Below are 21,836 nucleotides of genomic sequence, written 5' to 3' on the forward strand. Positions count from 1 at the left end.
AGGACCTACCTTCAGGGAGAGGGTTGCCAGCAATGATGCACTTCAACAGCACTTCAGCTCCAGAGGATGCCACCATGTCCTGAAGCGGAAACTCAAACACTGGGGCCTCTAGAGGGTCCTCTCCTGCAGACACATAGGAGTCGTCCGAAGATTCTACAATGATATAGAGCACAGAATGAGCGCAAGCATTTAACTGCCACAGCAGTACTATAAGGTGTAAAACACTCAAAAACAAAAGCTACAAGAGACTCTCAGATTTTAACTTGACCTGTGTACTGTCTATCAAGCAAAGTATGTGGGTCTATCAAGCAACGTCTGTTTTGTGGGTCTATCAAGCAATATATTTACTACTGAACAATCGCTATAAATGTGCATGTCTCAAGGTTTAAGCAAAGTAAGAGATACCCTTTTAGAAAAACACCCTTATTAAAACAAGATAAAATTTTTTCAATATGTTTGGTTAACGCATTTGGAAATAAAGAAATTTGATATCCCATTAACAAAGTCACTTCTCTGAAGAGGATTAACGTCTATATTCAAAAATAAATTTCTGACATTAACTTCAGTATTCTGACCTCAAATATCAATCATAAATTGCCAGTCATTGACTTGAATTCTTGAGTTATGAATATACCTAATTCTGGAGACATGGGTCTTTGTCTGCGTCCTCTCCCTTTTATTCTCTGTGGTTTTTCCTCTTTGGCACCTTTGCTTGCTTTTTCACCCTGAGGAGCTGTGGAGGCTTCTGTCTCCATGGGTTCCTCTTCAACGATAATTTGAGGGATGGTGAGCTTTAGGGCTGGAGCTGGAGGAGTCAAGTCCACCTCCATCTTCTCTTCTTCAGAGGAAGATAACGATAGCCTCAGAGGTTTGAGAGGTGCCTGGATGGGATGCTCCTGGATTGCTACTGTCTCACCTTGTACCAGAGGACTTTCAGGCCTTCTTTCCAGCTTGCGCAGTGTGATCTCTATGGGTGTTTTTCTCTGCACAGACTCGTCTTCTGTGTGGACTGGTGTAACTTCCTGGACATGGACTCCCCTCTTTACTAGCGGGCTTGCAGGCCGTGGTTCCACTTTGCGTAATGTCATTTCCAGGGCATTTCTGGATGGAGACTCTGTCCTTGTTCTGCAAGGGGACCGTGGGCGCTCCTCAGCTAGGGAAGTGATTTCCGTAGTTGGAAATCTTTGAGGACTCTCTCTAAGCTGATTAAGTCCATGCAAAAGCCTTGGAGACCTTTGTCCAGGTAACTCAGACGGTGGCATGGCCTCTGGAGGGGATGGTTGCTCTCCCACTCGGCTGGTTGTTTTAGTTGTCACTGGCGACCACTCTCGTACTACGTGTTTTTGTAACGTCGATTCCTGTTGCTGTGGCTGCTGTGTCGTTTGCACCTTTGGTGATTTTGGTGGGGAAGGCTCTTTGGCTTGTTCTCTCTCTCTCCTCTCCTGCTCCTGCTGAGCACGCTCCCTGTCCTGAAGCTTCTGAAGAACTTGAGGTGGAATGGGCTCCAGTTTTCTCACAGGCTGCCTGCTCCTGTGAAACGTGGAAAGCTGCTCAGTGGAAAAGGACTTCTTCATGTGTGGCTTTCCCACAAGTTTCTTAATGCGTTGGAGCTCCTCTGTGAATTTGTTCTCAATGTCTTGAACTTTCTGGGAGTACCGAGGTTTATCCTCCAGAGAGGCAGCCCTCTGCCTGAACATAGACCTTCTCTGGGCTGCATCTACCTTCAAAGCTTCATGGAGATCTTCTTTGGAGCTCTCCCTTGAGATCCCCAGCCGGCTTCCACCCTCGTCAGAGTCTATGGAAGGGGCTCTATTAAAACCGGCCCAAGAGCGTCCAGAGATGGAACCCTCAGGGTTGTCGATGCTCCGTCTCCGCTCTTCAAAGACTCGTACCCTTTCAAAGATCTTGGAGCTAGCACGTGTTAGTTTAGGTGAGGGACGTAGGGTCAAGTCTTTCCGTGAGTACTCGCTGACAGGTGTCTGGGGTCGAGAATCCTGCGCACTGCTCTGGGACATGCCTGAGGATTTGGGCTGCTTAATCTTCTCCTCAAACTCCCCAGGTACTGTGTCTTGATAGTCAGATGGCACGACGGCTTTCTTGCGTGGGGTGAGGGGTGTGGGGGGGCCCGAGCCAGACCGGCCAAGCATGGGAGAGGTGGATGAACGGACAATTTTGGGGGAGGGAGGTGGAAGGACATGTGGGGGAGATTCTCTCAAAACCTCTTCAGACTGGCTCCTGAAAGAAGGCGATTAAGGGAAACGCTCTGTTAGAGTACTGGGTTAATAAGGGGGAGGAGCCCAGCTGTTTGGAAGAGGACAGGGGGCCAGAGAGACGATTTTGTTTCGTCAGGCATTGAATGTATGTGAGCAGAATTTGCAGATGCTTGTGCAAAGTCATTTCAGAGTTTCTATGTGTTTGTTTTTCGTGAGTGGAAAAAATGAGTGTTTTGAATTGCATCTTTGACCTGGAGGTAGACAGTGTGCAAAAATGGTAAACGTTTAAATTTTCCAATTATAAGAGGAGTAAACAACCAAAAAAAAAGATGACAGGTATCTACTAATTTATTTCTTGTTGGCAAAACTGGGTAAATACTGTGAGGAGATGTTCAAAACATGAAAAAAAAATAGAAATGTATTTCAAGCTGGTCTTGGGGTGACAGTCAAGACCAAGTTTCAGTGTGTCACCAAAAATGATTTATCTATTAATCACAGTAGAACCGAATTTTGCGTCAGGGCAGATTAAACTGTGAAGCCAGATTAAACGGCGCCTACTAGCCTATTCCTTCCAAAAACACTGGACTAAACCACCAGGTATCACTGGATTTCCACACAGTTAAGTCTTGAGTCACCTGTCAGAGCTGAGAAGATTATAAATTTTGATTTAGAACAAGCACATGAACATTAACGTTGAGTCATTAAGACTATAGCGAAGGGACTATTTGAAATCGGCTGAACACTGGAAAACATCCAAAGTGATAAAACATAAATATTGCTCTTGTTTACACAGCACACACTTGACTGTGTTGAAACAGATTTAGATGATCTTACTGCATGAAATTCCTTCCCAGCCTGCAGATGGTTAGACTTACTTTTGTATGAGATATCCAGTGTACAAGACTGCATGAACATCACCCAAGCAGTGTCAGAATCATGCAAAAGAACATGGCCATGCTCAGGTCTGAAAAGAAAAAAACAACTGGGATGCTGCTTAGTAGTGGGTGGTGTTAGTATGCTATGAACAAAAACAGCACTTAGTTATGGCAACCTACACCCTGTAGCTTTCTATGTGAAATTATACATTTTCCAAATGCATGTCAATTTGAATGCTCCTTCCAATATCACTATGTAAGGTAATGGAAAATGAAATAGTCATACATTATTAAGGATTCCTTCTACATTTAAAACTTTATTTCAGACAAACAAATGTACATTTTTATAATGACTATATGAGTATACAATTGTAGTTGAAGATACATGTTTTGCAAATCTTATGTTCAGTATTCTGTTGTGTTTGGCTGATAAAGATCTAAAGTCAAATGTGTTACATAAAACTGAGGGACAGAATTTGAACCACACGTTCTGAATATAATGTTAATTTGTAGCAACTGAAGTGTCAATACAACATATCATAATATGTACGCATTAGGTCTGGCATAAAGTGCATGCAAGGACTCATGCTGAAACAGTTCTCCAGAAACAGCATGCGGAGAAACTAGGTAGAACCCAAAGGGGCCAGTGGCACCTCACGCAGACAATGTGATGCAAATAACAACAAATTATTATTTTTTTGCATCCATTGTTGTGTGGGCAAAAAAAAAACCTAGAAAACTCAAAAAAAACTTGCATATGGACAATGGGGGTCAAAGGAAAGTATGAACTAAAGGAAAATAAATCTAGATGAGGCACAAAGAAGGCAGTAACTGTGGGCAGGGGAAGTGGTATATTCTAATCAAATATTCTTAATAAAGCTTTAACCTAACCTAGAATGTGACCTTTTTTTTTACCCTCTAATTTTGAGAATGCAACTGGATTTATCTGTGTACTGAGTTAGAATATAATTGTATGGAAATGCTAAAAGTTCCAAAGATCCTAAGATATTCTTTTTTAAATGCTCACCAGATGTTTCACCAACCGGACCTGCCATTACAATGGATGATTAACTTGACGTGCTGTTAAAACAGATGACTAACAAATGTGTCTTATTTTAAAATTTTCTACAGGTCATAATAATTCTGAGTACATGTACAAGTGTGATGATACGACCACGACATATACATGAACAACGCATGAATTTCCACTTTTTACAGTTTACTCTACACATCTGACTGTGGAGCAGAACATTTATCGAAATTTCCCATTTAAAAACACTTACACACTGTAGCATTCAGCTGTAGCACAGTGAGATAAGTGCTGCCCTACAGGAAAGGGCATTGTTCACACAGAACCTCAGCCAGCACATTATGTAACACTGATCTGACACAAGATTATTGGCTGGTAGCTTTAAAGGCCAGGCCAGTACCTGAATGATGACAATGCCCTGTGCCTGCCATGAGACTAAGCCATTAAGGTTACCTAAGCTTCAGACAGGAAGAGAACCAGCCTGCAGTCATCAATTCACTTCCTTGCAAGGCCCACACGTTCTATCGACAGCACATCAAATGGACAAACAGATGAAAAGTGTGAGCACAAACACAGGGATGGAGAACTGAAACTAATGGATGACAGTTAAGCTGAAGCTAAACTGCTTAGATCTAAATGTCATATTGAATTGGTGAAGCACTGAATATGAATATATTGTGACAAAATTGAAATTTGAAAATTTCTAATGAATTATTACTGGGGGGAAATGACTGGTGAGTGACATTTAGATTTAAAAGAGAGTTGAACACTGGACTTGGGAGGCAGTATATGGAGACTTGGGGTGCAGTTAGATGCACAGTTGACCCTGGCTCCAACATGGCTGAAGAAGATTAACTGAACTGGTGAAGATACAGTCACAGCCCCTCTTGCTTGTTTTATTGTATACCAACAAATAGATCAAGCTAACACCATAGGGACCTGCTCACGAATGCGCTGCTTTTCTACTTTCTTAGCCACACTTTGAAAATTACATAACTGTGATATTTGCGGTGAAACGAGAAGCACACACAAAAAAAAAACTGCTGAGAAACAAAACAGGCTTTGTTGTGTTCCCCAGCGCTGATGGCTAGCTTCACTCCAATATCTGCTCATTCCAATGTGTCATTGTTTCAGTTTACTGAACTTCCACCTGCGAGTGAGTCATGTCTAATTGTAATGGGTTTGGCAGCTCATGTTGCTCTCTCGCCGTGGGCAGAACTGAACGGCGTCCAAAGGCAGAGAACCCACTCACAGTGTCTTCTGTCAGTCCTGTGGTGATGTAAGCTGCCTCAGAGGGGCACTGCTCACCGCTCTTATGTGGAGAGTGAGAGAGAACAAGCAAGAGAGAGAGAGAAGTTACACCCTGGCTTCTTCTCTCAGTCACCTCCCAACCTCAGCACGCAATAAAGGCGCCATGTTAGAGCTAGGGTCTCCTGTGGCACCAGGACTGGGACAAGGGGCTGTTTTGCGTATTTGATGGCAGTCGTTTTTATTTATTGGCCGTTTATTCTGTTTATACTGGGGCTGTGGATGTGGTCTTTTTAATATTATTATTATTAATATTATTACTATTATTATTTGAGCTTGGGAATGCTTTTACTTACAGGGGAATAGAAAAAGTCCTTCCTCTATATAGACTGAATGTGCTACCATAGTAATCGCTAGCTAAAGACACACTTTCCTCGGACCCCCACACTGGCCGGGACAGATTGGCGCGGGACGCCCGAATCAGCGGCTCGACCCCTAGGTGCCTGATCTGGGTTCCCGCCGGCTCCCGGCCGATGGCTTGCCTGGCGGGCTGCGGCCCTGGTGCTCTCGATCCCAGAGACAGCGCCTCTTTCTCCACCACCGTGTTCTCGCTGGATGCCCAGTGACCGCTCGTGTCTGCTGCCATGTCTATCATCCGCTCACCTGCAGAGGAATAAAATGGGAGAGGTGTGAAAGTGCATTTCAAGAAAACAGAAACACCTAATGTCTTTAGGCTGCACACATGTGGACCCAGTGTTTTTGTAATTGGTAAAAATGTACATTTTTAAATTATTTTTGATTTAAAACAACTGACATCTCAGGGCCACAGCACCCCCTCCTTCAGAATGCTTTTAACAACACAGTCCACAACACAGGATGGTGAGTGGATACAACTAAAGTCTATAGTGTTATACATTTTAACATGGGCCTAGTGTTCCCATGCACTCCCATTCTGGAGATAACTGGAGCTTATTGATGTTGCCCTATTCTCAGTCTCTCTAATGTCTCTGACAACACTTAAGACGAAGAGCTTTGTAGCATTGCCCATCGTGTACAAAGGCATCTAATATAATTGAGCAGGACGGTGCCAGATTTAAATAAGGAATGTAGCACTGAATACTGACTGAATGATCTCCTTTAATCATTCTGAAATACCACTAAAACTGTCCTTCAAAGTAACAACCACATTTCAGTCTTTCATTGTTAAAGCATAAAAGAAAAATCGCAGGATATCATACACAGCTATTCCAACACTCTATATATAGCTTACTTTAGCACATCTATTGAATAACCCTCTGCCCATATGACTTTTTCCTAGTGAAATAAAACCTGCAATACTTTATCCACTCAAAAGAATGTGAAACCACCTTTTTAAGTGGATAACATTCTGGAAGAATTTGCTTGACTAGGCTCTGTCCTTTTATGGAATCTACAGTAAGTGGATTGCATGGATTACATGTTTGAGGAGGGGAAAAAAAACGAACACCAGGTGCATGACATTTTCAGCAGGCTGAGTAGCAGACAGCGTACTCTCAGCAGGAGCCAGTGTCTCTCAGAAACCCTTCCATTCCAGTGGGCAGACTCAGCTTGACGCAGGCAGAATAGGAGACAATATAAACAAGCAGCATCTATCAGCTTCACCGACACCAAGCCTCCACCCACTTAGCCAAAATCTGAGCTTCCTAACACATCAAATCAATCTGATATGCACCTCTCCATAGGAAATCATGCTGCTCCTCCACATCCTTGACACATTTATTCCTTCGATTTTTCTTTGTTTGAAGACTGTGGATGTTTCTTATCTCAATGAGCTTCAGAGGTTTTAGTAGCAGTGGGTGTTGGATGCTGAAGAAACAATGCATCTTTCATCACTCAATACTGAGCTCATGAGAGGAAACTAATCTCACAGTAAACCACAATGGCTAATGCAGTTGTTCACAAGGTCTGCAATTGAGTACCTATGAGCCAGATGTTTTTTTTTATGCAAAAAATCAATTACTATTTCTATTTCTTCTTTTAGAGTTTGGAAGTGGAAATACAATTCGCTTTTTTATTTCTTGCTTTACTGTAAAAAAAGAAAGTTGCATTTCCTCCATCTGAACATGTCCCAAATCTGTTCCCACCCCCTCTCCCCAGGGGCTGCTGGGACAGCTTTTGTCATAATACATAATGACAGCAGAAAGTGCCACTGCCGAGATCCTGCAAAGTGCCTCAACGGAATCACAGGAATAAGCCTCTCGCGGCTGTCTTTGTAAACAGGAAACATTCTCCCTCTGTCAAGAACAACGCTATTAGAATCAACAGCATGAAGGTCTTTGAGAATTTGTACAGTGTGTGGTGTAGCTGCATGCCTGTGAACAGGCTTCAGATATAAAGAAGTGCCAAAAATAGGTATTAAATATTATACTATTAAATAGGTACAAAGGTACATGACTGTGTACTGTAGGCTGAATATCAAACAAGCTGAATAAGAAATGTGAAATATAGAATTTCTGATCGTCAGGCAAAAGTTTATGAAGCTTGTACGCACACAACACTGCAATAAAGTGACAATAAGCAGCAATATGTGGGGGAAAAGTACTGAGAAACCATACGTATGTAAAAGTATGTGTACTCTGTAAATATATATATATAACCTTTTTACAGCACTTAAGTGAGCACTGAGTTAAGTATTTAGTGTAATGTATTGTACTGCACTTACTGAAATGTGCTGCACTGTTCGGTGTTTATTTATGTTCCTTTTTCTCTAGGTATCAACATGGGCTTTTGTTTCTGGCAATATCTGAGCTCAGGACTAGCTTTCTCTCTAGCCTATTTGTAACTAGCAAAGATACTTTCTCTAGGTAGACAAAGCACTTTTTGTATGTTGCTCTGGATAAGAGCGTCTGCTAAATGCTGTAAATGTAAATATAACCTAGTTACAAATGGAAGCATGGAGACAAAAATGTGTTTGAATAAAATTTAAAAGGTATCTATATTTAAACATACCCAAGCATATAATTGTAAAAAATAAATGGTTTAACACATATACTGAGAATCTGGAGTTTTTTTTAAACATTGAAGTAACTTTAATGCTTGGCACTGACATGGTATGGTGTCACATGGTACGCAGCCCAGATTAGTCAGTTTGTCTGTGTACGGTGCAGTGACTAACAGATGATACTTGTCCTAGTACAAAGATGATTTAGCACTGTTGTGGAACCTGCAGAATACCAGGGCAAATCTCATGGCTTTTGAGGTTTGCAACAAGTACTTTGAATGAAAATGTAAGTAATCTAAATAACCAAACCAAAATAACGCTTAAGAATGGAAACAAACTACAGTTAATGATGTATTTTCCACCCCTGTTTGCACTATATTACATTTATTTTCTGACTATATAGAAAATGCATAAAATTTTTGCTAGCCTTTTTCTTATGGGTTATCGATGATGCATGAAGGACTAAAAATCAAATTGTGATCTCTGTGTGTCTGACCAATCTGTGGGACACTGTGATAAGACATTATAGTACAGAAGGGTCCATGCAGTAAGCAAATCAATAGAGATAAGCACATCCCAACCAAGTAGAAAAATTACACAATTTATAGATTTTCACAAAAGTCATATTTGTCTGGCACAGAGATAAGCCATCAATGTGTCAAGTAATTGAGGTGACAAATCTGGTATAGTGTGGACAATTACACCAAACACTGGACAGAATATTAACAAAGATAAACGACACTGATCTCCTCTCACCAAGGAAAAATAAAAATGTAATAACACATGAACATTTCACACTAAACCAAAAAGTAAATCATCTGTCCATCTACAGTGAATTGAACAGGTACTGTGATGAGTGTGTGGTGGTGTGCAAAAGCAACAGTAATGATAACAGGGTGATGTGTTATTGAATAGAGTAATGAAGTAATTACCTGCAGGCACACGCTGTGAGGTTTCTTCTGAACCACCTCTGCCTCTTTCTTTGGTCTCCATCTGAGGCTCGCCTGCTTCGTCTTCTGTTGTTTCAGAGTCTGCAGACGAGAAGCAAGCCAATCAGGCCAAGACCACAAGCTGTCAGGCAGACATGATGACTGCAATTAAGTTGGAAAATAGCTCTAATACATAAAATTAAAGCATGGGGCTTCACAGCTGAGTCTGCTTTTTGTATTTGTACATAAGTAATTTCCACAGATGACCTTTTTTATTTCACATTTTCTGATAAGCAAATACAAAAATGGGGTGTGACACTCAGCTTTCATTATTTTAATTGAAGTACATCTTGAAGGTGAAGCAGGTGAGGAGAAGGGGAACCCGGGCACAGAGTGAAAGGATTAAGGCACAAGATGCACAATGGAATGGAGGGATTAAATAAATAAGAAACACTCTTCAGCAAACTCAAAGTTAGAAACGGTTATTACCATAACTCTGTTTCCTGCATGAGCGGAATACTTCGCTTCCATAGTGGCAGAGGGGAGAGGAAAACAGGAAAGCACCGTTACTATAGAAACCAATCCCACCCCCAGTGAATCAGTCACACAACCCCAACCACTGGTACAAAGTGCAGAGCAGGCATTTTCCCCTGACAGAGTTGCCGCTGATGCCCCTGGTGCTGATACATGGTGGCCTTTGAACCACCAGGATGCTGAGCATCTGTACTGCATCTGGGGCTTTGTCTGCTTTAAGGAGACTTCAATGATGGTGTAGAATAACCACGTCCCCAGTGAGAAGATGTCTGTTCATAGGGAGGCTGATCTGCGTGATTATCAGTTAATCTCTTCCGTAAGAGTAAACATTTGTTCTTAAAGACACTCTTGGGGTCTTTGTTCTGGAACATACAGTACTGTGCAAAAGTGTCCATTAAGTACAAGTTATTAATTTTTCAGGAGATATTTCTGAGTAGATAAGATACAGGACAAAACACTTGAAGAAGGAAGGGAAATTAAAAAGTGAAAAAAAAAAACAGGAGTTACCACAACTGGAATTCAAAAAATGATTAAAAGATACAAAGAAAATGGGACCCAAGAACTGTGCAAGACCTGGTAGACCACCAAAGCTATCACCATCAGATGAACAGTACTTTCATCTATGAGAAATGTGTTCGGCAGTACCTGGACTGTGAGAAGCAGAAAATGTAAACAACTTCTAAGACTAAACTTGGAAGATGTGGAAAAAATCCCCGTAGATTTCTTTAAAAATCTTTTTTTGCTAAATACATGATTCCTGATTTATGTCTGACTGAAAATTGACTAACTTGTACATAATGGCCATTGTGGCTGGAGATAAATAGAGGGTGGTCTCTAACTTTTGCACAGTACTACAGCTCTGTTAATACTATGAGTGATCCTCCACTGCAGTTTCACTATTGCCTAATCAACAAATCTGTGTGCGCCTGACTTAGCAGATGTCACAGATCCTGCTCACATTCACCCAAATGTCAAATTCAAAATGGAACAGTTTAATGGACAAATTTCTGAAATATTAGACCAAATTTATTCTAAAGAAGAGGTGAGATAGAATAAGAAAGAACAAGGTGGAGCTCAATCAACAATAACAGCACAGAGCGCATTTCAATTATTCATTACAAATGTCTTTATGGTCCCCTCAATAAAGTTTAAAAAGAATTAGATCAATAATATGGCTGGTACATGCGCAAAGAAATACTGCTTACGGAAGTATCCTGCCATGTTACGTAATGTCGCGGTCGCTGTACAGCCAGCTCAACAAGATAAGGGGCTGTATAAAAGTAGCCTACATTAACATGGCTCTATCTGCTGCATTATTAAACATGGATTTCATTTTTAAGGAATTTAATAAGGAAACGCGCTCCTTCTCTCATTACGAAGTGCAAACACGTCTTTTCTCTCATCACTTAAAGTTACCAACTAAATTGAGGTATTGTCTGTTCCCTCTTAATTAGAGCCTCCTCTGACAGCCGCAAAATAATTTTGGTAAATCTGTCTTGCATGACTACCTGTTCTCCCTCTCTCACACACACACACGCGCACACACACCACACACACAGAATGAACCACAGACACTAACAAACAAGACAATCTTATACAAATAAGTATAACACAAAAGAAATACAGTGATTAAATCCAACAAAAAACAGATTTATTATTAAAAAACACATGAAACATCAATCATGTTTTGCTACAAGTCATGAGGTAACATAATATGGCCGGCTATAAGATTAAGGATGCTGGAGAAAATGCATATCTGACTATGAGTGGTGAGCTGCCTTTTCAGTAAGTGGTTGGACATGCAAAAAGGGCCTTTTAAGTCAAATTACCTAATTATCTGATATGAATATGAATATTATCTCTATTAGCAGGGCCTAATAACTTGCTAGAGTAAAGGCCTGTCAGCAGTAACAGAACAGAACAGGACAGAGTGAAGTGAGATAGTGATAGTCCCATGATAAAATAAGATGATTCATGATTCTTTAAAGTGGATTTGGGTTTGAGATTAGATTTTAGAAATTCAGAAATTAGATTACTTATTTCAGGATTACTGAGTAGTGATAATCAACAACTGGCTGTGCTTGTAATGTTTCTCTCTAGAAATTAGTCATATGGTAAAGGCACACAGGTCAATGGCTACAAATGGCTAAACAACCCAAAATGCTTGACGACTGCTTCTTTAAAAAGCCAAAAATTGACACTGCTGATGAAAAAAATGACTATTCGAACAGAGAAGGGTCACAGAACCTTCAATTACCTGCCTTACAAGCCTTTCTACTACAGTCTTGACACCAGCTAGTCAGCATTTTGAAGAGGTTAGCCATATTTCAACTTTCTCAAGATCCAGTTCATGGCATTAAAAATTGTTTGAACTTTATTGAGAGTTGGGCCATATCAATGATTAATTTCAAAGTGGCATGCACATTTCTGCTGTGTTGAAGCTGAAAGGACATGAATAATCACATAAAACTGTCAGATCTGTAAGATCAGCTGTGAACATGTGAAGCGAGTTGATAAAAAAACAGACAGTATCTGAGAAAAATTTGTGAGACTTTGCACTTTTGTTGCTAAGTTGGCATCGTGGAAAATTTTTTGAGTTGGTGGAGTTAAGAGCTACAGACAACTCGCTAACTGACCAGTTATTCAAGAAGCGAGAGAGATCATTTAGCTCTGTTCACAGCAAACACCAAAATTAACCGACTGCCATTATGTCAAGCTAAAAACCACACTACCTAGCAAGTGCATGAAGCTGATGTTTTTGCCCTCATTGCAGATGAAACACAAGACATTATCAGGCACAAGCAGGTTGCAGTGGTGTTAAGATATTTTAAGGAAGATTTTGCTGTGTGCAAATCATTTGTTGGATTTTACTGGACTGACTGAACAGATGGAAAATCTTTGGCTTTGCTCTTAAACAATGTTCTGGTGCGTCTTGAGCTTGGTATACACAACCTGAGAGCTCTTTGATACAATGGTGTGGCTACCATGCAGGGGGCTTACCGTGGTGCCAATGAGCAGCGTGTGGTCATGCTATCTCCTCAGACAAATATGCGCAGTAAAATGGGTCACACTGAAGAGCTTGGTGACTTTAAATATGCCACTGTCATAGGACGTCACCTTTGTCACAAGTCAATCTGTGAAATTTCTGTCCTGCTAGATCTGCCCTGGTGAACTGCACTTATTGTGAAAAGGAAGCATCTACAAGCAACAACAGCTTAGCCACAAAGCGGCAGATGGAGCAAACTCCAAAGTGAGGCTGCCAAGCACTGAACTGCATAGCGCGTAAAAATCGCCTATCATCTGTTGTATCACTCACTTCCAAACTGCCTCTGGAAGCAACATCTGCACAAGAACTGTCTGTCAGGAGCTGCATGAAACGGATTTCCATGGCCGAGCAGCTGCACACATGCCTAAGATCACTATACGCAAGTGTCGACTGGAGTGGTGTAAAGCATGCCGCCACTGGACTCTTCACCATCTGGCAATCTATAGGATAAATCTGGAATTGGAGGATGCCAGGAGAACATCACTTACATCAATGCACTGTGCCAACAGCAAAGTTCAGCTAGATCAGACTCAAACTAGATCTGGTGGAGGAAGCATAATGGTCTAGGACTGCTTTTCAGGATTTGGGCTCAGCAACTTAATTTCAGTATAGTGTAACATTAATGCTACTGCATACAAATACATTTTAGAGAACTTTATACTTTATACCAATTTTATTTGCAACAGTTTGGGGAAGGCCCTTTCCTGTTCCAGCACGACTGTACCTCTATGCACAAAGTGAGGTCTGTGAAGACATAGCTTGAACAGTTTGGTGTGGAGGAAATCCAGTGGCCTGCACAGACCCCTCACCTCAACCCCATTAAAACACCTCTGAGATGAACTGGACCGTCAATTGAGAGCCAGGCCTTCTCATCCAACACCAGTGCCTGACCTCGCAAATGCTCTTTTGACTGAACAGGTACAAATTCCCACAGACACACACCAAAAACTTGTGTAAATCCTTCCAAGAAGAGTGGAGGCTCTTACAACTGCAAAAGGGTGCCAAGTATAAAAAAATTACTATAGTTTTGGAATTGGATGTCCAACAAGCTCAAATGGGTGTGGTGTTCAGATGTCCACAAACTTTTGGCCATATGTGTGCCATAAAAGTGAGAATTAAATGGATGCCTGAATATTTGGATGTTCTAAATGCATCCTCAATCTTAAACAGACCAGACACTGACTGACAGACTTGAAGATGGGATTTTAAAATCTCTTTTGTAATAACCTGTTATCTATAAAACCAAACACACCATGGGTAAACCGTCCGAACGTGCGGTTAGAGTGCCCAGTTTTCTGAAATAAAGAGAAAGAGAGAAAGCATTTCAGTGTATGCACACAGTTCAACAGCATGCTGCATGTAATTACTATAGTCATGCAAAACGAGTCACAGCAAACAACTGCGAAACACACGCACACACTTGTAGCTGCTAGATAACACTGAAGCCTGCAGTGAAGAGAATGAAAGTGAGACCAAACAGTTCTGTCACTATGACTACGGCCTGTACTTCCTTTCAAACTGGTGCACCAGTTTTTTTTTTTTTCCAGAATAGGTGTCTGTCTTTGTTCTGCTAGCCTAGATTAAAATCTGGAAAGTAGGGCAGTTGACAGAGGTGCTCATAATTTGGGCTGTTTGTTTTTTGTTTATAATTTGGGCTGTTTCCTTTTAAATATCCATACTCTGAGAGACTCAGAGAAGACACTTAAACACCCCCGAACTGTAAGGAGCGTGTGATGGTGGTGTTAGAGAACGGAGTGTAGAAATGGACTGTCTTGGCTAATCATTATGTGCTCCTATTTCACAAATGCAACACAATATCTAAAACTGAGCTAAGACAATCTGGATGAGAACTTTTTGTTTCAAATGTCACAGAACATGGTAACAGTTATAGAAACTCATAGCAACATTTAAACCCACACCATTACACCAACCCACCAGCCCACCAACCTTTTTCCAGTGTTCAATTACGTGAGGTTATGAGGTCAGTAGACCAATTTTCCATCATCTATAAATGTCTGCAATTTGACTAGTCTTGTAACAGTGAAACCTGTTTATCACTGGTTTGTTTATTGTTGAATACTGACCCCTTTAACTTCCATTTTAATCTTCAGAGGTGACACAAAACTGCACCAATTTATGCCAAGAAATTTATGACAGGAAAGTAAGACCATGGCTCAGTGGACAACTATCGCATTAAATGTCCAGCCTCAGGTATGGTCAGTGTTGCATATAATTTCTTATTCTATTTATTTACTTGTTTATTCTGGTTGGATTGCAGAATTTCATGTCTTGTCTGTTGTGTATCTGTGCCAGCCAAACACTCCCCAATTCTGCCTACCTATTACCAATTCAAGGCAATAAATGAGACAATATGGAGGTTGTGGCTGAGGCAGGAGCCATGATCGGCATGCCTCCTGTCATTTCCAATTCATTAGTTACAGCAAGAGATGCACTCCCAATGGCTGTGGCATCAGAGATTTCTGCCGTGCTCCTGGGAATAAGGTTTTCTAACAGCATTAGCCATAGGTGGCATATGTCAAAGTGGCAGTGGATGGATGAAGCAGCAGTGCTGAAGGGCATTAGGAGGGGAAGGAGAGCAAGAAAACCAGGCCACGAGATATGAAAGAGCTTTAAGCACAGGAGTGGCACACCGACCCAATATTCTACAACAAAAACCCCACAAAAATAGAACCTCACTTTATGTCCTGTGTCCTGCCTTTTTCTTCTCCTTCATTTAAATTGGTTAATTTGGCTTTTTTTCTGACCATTCTACAACCAAATGCCCACATTTGTGTTTGCTGGAAAGTACTGAGTTGGTGTAAAGGCTAGTTAAAGCCCAGCAGATCTGGTCCATTTGGCTGAAGGAGGCTGCATCTGGTGCTACACCCAACATTTACGGACCTTTAAAAAGCTCTGAATAATTCACACACAGGGCAGGACTCATGTAGATATGATGCCAGTTAATTTGTCATTAACCCCCACATTTGGCATCTTTTATAGATGAAAAGGCGAGAAGCACTCAAGAGAAAGGCGTTATTCTGGTGCCTCGTTTAAACCAATCTGAGAGCAAACAATAATATGCCACATACTGCAGGAATGGCAAATGGCAGGGCCTCAGATTGTGATGTCAAATAAAGAGTACAACTACAGAAGCCTTTTTAGACCTTTTTGCTTGTAAATAAGCCAGTATCTTTGTACTCGCATATCAGGCTATTCTTACTTGTATCTGAATTCTTCCAACCTTGGAACTACAGTTCTTCAAGGCTAATATCACTGCATACAACAAAGCCAAAAGGTATCTGACCTAACTGCATATCTACATGTTACGGCTTCACAAACGTTACTTTTAGTTAATTCCGTGTGCAAAGAAATATGTTTAAATGCCTATGAGGTAGTGCATGTCATTTTAGCTTTGCAAAGAGCAACTGCTCCTCAAAACGTGCAAGCTAAAAATCAAATTAAATGAACATTAGAACTCAGATTTAAATCTGAGTGTGGGTTTGATAAAAGATGTGTTTATTTTTAGCACTGTTGGCATGTTGTCATTCACCTGGGAAATGCTGATAATATTTATTCAACAGTTGTGAATGTTCCAATACTCCTTCTATATTGCTAACATTTCTGTATTGAGATATTGAGAAAGTTATTTGCAACGATCAATCTTCTCTCAAGACTGCATAGGAACAATGGTACACTTAGCATTCAACAATAAGTGAAACTATTCTAAACTTTCCTGTTATATTTTCATCTATTGCTGTCCTTTTAGTGCTAGTCACATTTTGTTCAAATTATCGATGTTTCTATTGTCATATTAGGCATGTTATTACAATTGTCAACCTCTTCTATAGATACAATGCACGATAACAGAGTCAGTGTTCAACAATTACGAATCCTCTCAGATTTTACTGTTACAGGACCATCAAACTTACAGACATCTAGGAACGGCTAGTTCTTTGTTCAGTGACCTTTGAACGATACTTTCGCATAACAAGGAAACTGAACACTGGCGCAGATTGATGTGGTAGCACGTGGGTGTAAGGGTGAGAGTTTAGAAGTTGGCATGATGTCAGTAACATGTCTCTGATTCATGGGTTACTGCAACTGCTCCCTTGTCCCAGGACATTCTAAAACCTGCAGCTAACAGGGAGTGAACAAGCTCCTATTACATTTTCCAAGCTGACAGCCATCCAGTGAGCGCAGCCAAAGGCTTGTCTCGCTGTGAGCCTGCCACCCAGAGAGGATCTCCAGCCTGCCATCTGTGCTGTGAAGAGCAGAGACATGCTTGCCTTTCTGGGTCAGATATGAGTAAACAGGTCACGTCCACTCTGCACTCTTGACATTCAGTCACTGAATTAGGAAAAAGAGTGCAAAGATGGGCCAGCTTGGCTAATTATGTGCAACTATCTCATAAACGCAGATCAGAAAATGCAGTAACTACCTACTGCTGAGCTGTAGCAATTTGGGGGAAATAAAATGTATGGAAGCTTGTTCACTCCCTGTTAGCCACAAGTTTAAGGAAGTCATTGGATATGGGAGCAGTTGGAGAAACCCAAGAATCAGAGAGGTGCATTTGATGTCATAGTAACAATCAAACTCTCACCCTTATACTTGCCACTTGCCCACCACCACAATCTCTGCCAGTATTCAGTTTGCCATTTATGAGAAACTACCACCAACAGGTCTTTTGACAGGTGTTTGGCCATTCCTAGATTTCCGTAAAGTGGTTGGCCTTGTAACAGTCCAATCAAGATACATAATTGTTGAATACAGACTCTGTAAACTCCCACTGTAATCTTGAGACTGACAGTTGCTTAATATAACAATATAAAACCATTAGCAAGTTGAACAAAATGTGAATAGCACTAAATGTACAGTAAACAGGCTCTGTGCCAAACAAATACAGTGAAGGTAATGAGGTTTGGGCTGGAGCTGATAAATCAATGGGTCAGGTGGCAGTGGACATGGCAAACTTTAAGACAGGATAAGTACCTCCTGATATAATTATCTAGCTGACAGCAGGATACCATGCACTTTATTAAAAAGGGGAAGGGTCTGCAGACCCCTTCTAACTGCATTTTGTTCGAATAGAAAACCTTTTGGACCAGGGCTGTTTCCCAAAAGCTCATATTTACTGACATACAGTGCAGATTAAAATTACTTCCTCCCTTATGTATATGTATCTCTGCTGTGCAGTAATGCATTTGGAAAGCCTATGCCCAGACCAGACCAGTCAGCACCTCGGAGAGCTCAAGTGCCTCTACACCAGGAGAGTTCCTAGTGGATAAATGAAATCCACCGTGCACAGCAGAGCTGGTTTGATGAATCATCGTGGCCTCTGGTCACTTGTTTAGTTCATTTCGTCCCAGGTTGCACACAGATGTGTGGCACAGTCTAGGTATGGCTGCATGAGCTCTGCTTTAAAACTGTTTTATAAGCCTTGGGCCAGTGAGCCATTTCATTTTTGCCCAATCCAACTTTCATCACACACAGCTGCCATGCAGCAAGTGAATCACTTCACACTTTGGAGAACACATCCCCCACAGTCACATAGCATTTTTATTCATTGTGGTCAAGCTCAAGTCAGTAGCTGAAGTTAGTAAAGGAGGATGGCTCCTCCATTGGCAATTATTTACACATAAATTGTTTCTGGTCTGATCATGCGTATTGTTTTAATACTAGATTTAGATATAAGGAAGTTAATAGTGATTAAACTAGAGTGATGTGACAAGATATAATAAAATATATTTTGTAATATCTAACATATCTAGGAAATGGCTGGGTAATAAACCCTAAATTAACTCTACCAAAATAAAATGTTATTAACTTTTCAGTTTAAAATCTGTGATTCATTTTGCTCTTTAAGCTATGCCTCTGTCTCCATCTTGGGCTTCTCCACCTGTCTGTCTCAGTCTGGTCTAAAGATCCAATTATCTTTTTTTTTCACCCATCCCCCTCTCCTGTCCTCTCCCCTCTGCTCTCCTTCACATCCACTTTCATTTCTTCCTAGCACTTATTTCTATCAGCCTTGAGAGCTGAGGAAAAAAAGGGGAGTGCAACCTGTTCACACCTATGAAATGACAGTGTGACATGTTCTTAACAAGAGCTGGACATTTGGAAAGTGAAAAAACACTGACCTTACATTTTTGCCCAATAACAAATGGATTAGCTTGTTTCTGTCATTTCTGTTTTTTTGCAAGTCTTGTCTGGGGGGGTGGGAGTATTGATCTAACACAGCAATGTAGATAAGAGCCTTGCTGGATCCTTCCATAAAATAACAAAATATTTAGGTAACATTTTACACACTGGTAATGATGCACTGATGCTGGAGAACATTTCAAATCTAACTCCAAACTGGTAAAAAGCCAGCAAGTGAAACATTGCATTTGATTGTAAGAGTGCAAAATGTTTATGCTAGGCAAAATGACATCAATTAGTTCTTATGCAGTAAATTGAACTGATCAGAATTATACCTTGTGCATCAGAGCTGGTAAATTTAAATGTAAATCAAAATCAAATGCAGTGTTACAGAAAAAAATCTGCACCATAAGGGATAATGGGATTGCTGCTACAAGCAATTTTGCTTTATTACTCTTGGATCTGTAATAACCTACATGCTGCTTTGCCATATGTTTTCCACCCTCTCAGGAACAGTTCTATTCTAAAGTGCAAAGCATGAGGAATATCTAATGCTTAATCAGTTTCTTTAACAATTTTTAACATTTTCTTGATGAAAGAAAACAAAAACATACTGGAAATCAAATTCTCTGAAAAAAAAAAACATACTGGAAATCAAAATTCTCTGTAATTCTTTAAAATCATATCCATGATGATGGATATCTGACAGTTTTGCTGCTTACTCATAGAAAGCAAGCAGTAGATCTTTCAATGCTTGATTAAAAATTTACAGAGAGAGATTTTGACCACTATTTAATAGAATCTCTGTCTCATAGCCTGAAGCAGTTTTCACTGTCCCTCTGGCACTGCACCCCACAACTAGGGCTTCCACCCAGGCGAGAAGCAGCATGCATCAGTAAAACGAAGAGGCTAATGAGTGTATTTGTACTCAGTGGTGCAACCATCTCTACGCTGTCACCTAAACGCACTCGCTTTGTTTACAGGAGAAGGGTGGGGCACATCAGTCAGAGAATTGGCTGTGAAAATCCTAGCCAAGGGAGCTGAAACTGGGGCAAGCCTCACGCATGCTGCACACACTCACTGAACGACATTCACAGCACATATGGGTCAAACTCTGACACAGAGACACTTCTAAATCAACAAGCAAGGCAGCGGCGGGGAGGTCTGAGGTGAAAGGACTGACCTGGAAGCGTTTCTTGGACCAGATCTTCTTCATGGTCTGAAGCAATCCAGGTCTTCTTCTGCGCTTGGGGGAGAGTGGGGTGGCCTGGGCGACCGAGCTTTCTGACACCTGGGGATTCACGGCTGGACCTGGTGCTGACCCGACCGCATCGATAAAAACATGACCGCGATCCAGTGCTGATCTGAGACAAAATGTCACTTGCGTGGTGGGAAAAAATATAAAAGGAGTCGCTTTCAGTTGGTAAAAGCAAAAGTCATTTGTGGTTGGAAATTGTTCATCTTGTCGAAAGAGTTGCCGTTCTTTTTCGGAGAACTTGCCAGAGTACTTCAGTTAAAACTTAATCACCATATTGCACCAACAGACTGCACCATCACTCACTATAGGGTGCAAGTCAAGCTACTGAGAAGAAAAGATCAGTGGTCCTAAAGAGAACAAAAAAAAGTCTAAGCAGATGGCATCCCCTGCTCTCTCTTAGAGCTCCTGAAAGCGTCAGTGGTCAGGAGTCCCACTCAGGCAGAGCGTCACAGCTGGAACTAAACCATCAGTACGGAAAAACAGAGATGCCAAGAGGAGCACTGGATAATCAGCTCAGGAGGAGAGCGCTCAGACAATAGCAGCCCAGACCGAGCGAGCGAGAGAGAGAGAGTGAGAGAAAGAGCGAACACGTATGCGCAACCCTATCCAGCTTGAATAAGAAAGAAGGGGAGATTCGCAGAGAGTGAGAGTGAGGGAAATACGGATGGAGGAAGAGAGATAGAGAGCTAGAGGGGGGAGAGAGAAAGGAAAAAGAAGAATGAGTCAGCCCTATGGAGAGCGTCACAGAGGGATGCAGGTTGGCAAATCCTTTTTCATGTACCCCTCCCCTTTCTCCCCCCACTTCCTCACTTCTTCTGTATTAGTCTCTGCACATGTGTGTTTTGATGTAGCAGGTTGGGTATTTGATTTTGAGGATCAACGTCCATAACTACACAGTCTCAAGTAGACTGTCCTGTTTTGCTATATGCAGAAATTGGCCATTTGCTCCTTTGAGCAGAGTGTCGGATCTACCTCCTCTCCTCCCCTCCCCCAACAGTACACAGAACCTCCAACCACACGTCCATCAACAACACGCTTTACTCCTCATCTTTTCTACGTCCACCAAGACACTGCAAATCTGCATTTGTAATTAATGTGACCTAAACTAAGTGACATGCATAGTGAGAACGTAGAAGCAACAATGCACTGTTCTGCATTCCCTAATTGGAATCACAAATAATTAACAAATATAATTTCCTTATTAACATCATAAATAATAGGGAAAGGGTGTGTATTTCAGGGCATGACAACAACCAGGACAGATCCAATTTGCAGCGCATTCATCTCTGGATCAGAACAAATTACCATATTCACATCAGTACTGACATGACAGACACTTGAAAATCAAACACTAGACTGAATGAAAAAGCCATGGAAACAAATCTCTATTTTTTGAAGATGAGAGGGAGAGAGAAATAGAGAAAAAACAGAGCAAAAGAAAAAAGAAACAAACAGATAGAGTGGTCTAAAAAGCATTGTCATCCATCTTCATCATATGTCACTGCTCCCACCCTGTCTAATTATGAGCTGGCTGCACACATTCTATCTTCCAGCTTTTACCCTGCTGCCTGCTTGATTGCACCTGTGC

General features: G+C 41.2%; 1 protein-coding gene across 2 annotated transcripts in view; it reads right to left on the reverse strand.

Annotated features, from left to right (window-relative positions):
* Nucleotides 1-21,836, reverse strand: part of spegb (striated muscle enriched protein kinase b) — a 97,860-nt gene that overhangs the window by 46,181 nt on the left and 29,843 nt on the right. The window contains exons 1-7 of one of the 2 annotated variants that reach the window (XM_036570021.1): nt 20,174-20,765; nt 14,108-14,150; nt 9,765-9,794; nt 9,279-9,377; nt 5,909-6,029; nt 635-2,235; nt 10-153 (exon numbers count right to left, since the gene is read on the reverse strand). In XM_036570021.1, the coding sequence (XP_036425914.1) occupies nt 10-153; nt 635-2,235; nt 5,909-6,029; nt 9,279-9,377; nt 9,765-9,794; nt 14,108-14,150; nt 20,174-20,206 (2,071 nt within the window). In that variant the 5' untranslated portion in view covers nt 20,207-20,765. Of the gene's footprint in view, nt 1-9; nt 154-634; nt 2,236-5,908; nt 6,030-9,278; nt 9,378-9,764; nt 9,795-14,107; nt 14,151-20,173; nt 20,766-21,836 lie in introns of those variants that run through there. The other variant, XM_036570011.1, reaches the window with a different exon arrangement.

The sequence above is a fragment of the Colossoma macropomum genome, unplaced genomic scaffold (assembly GCF_904425465.1).
Source record: "Colossoma macropomum unplaced genomic scaffold, Colossoma_macropomum, whole genome shotgun sequence".
Classification (NCBI taxonomy): Eukaryota; Metazoa; Chordata; class Actinopteri; order Characiformes; family Serrasalmidae; genus Colossoma; species Colossoma macropomum.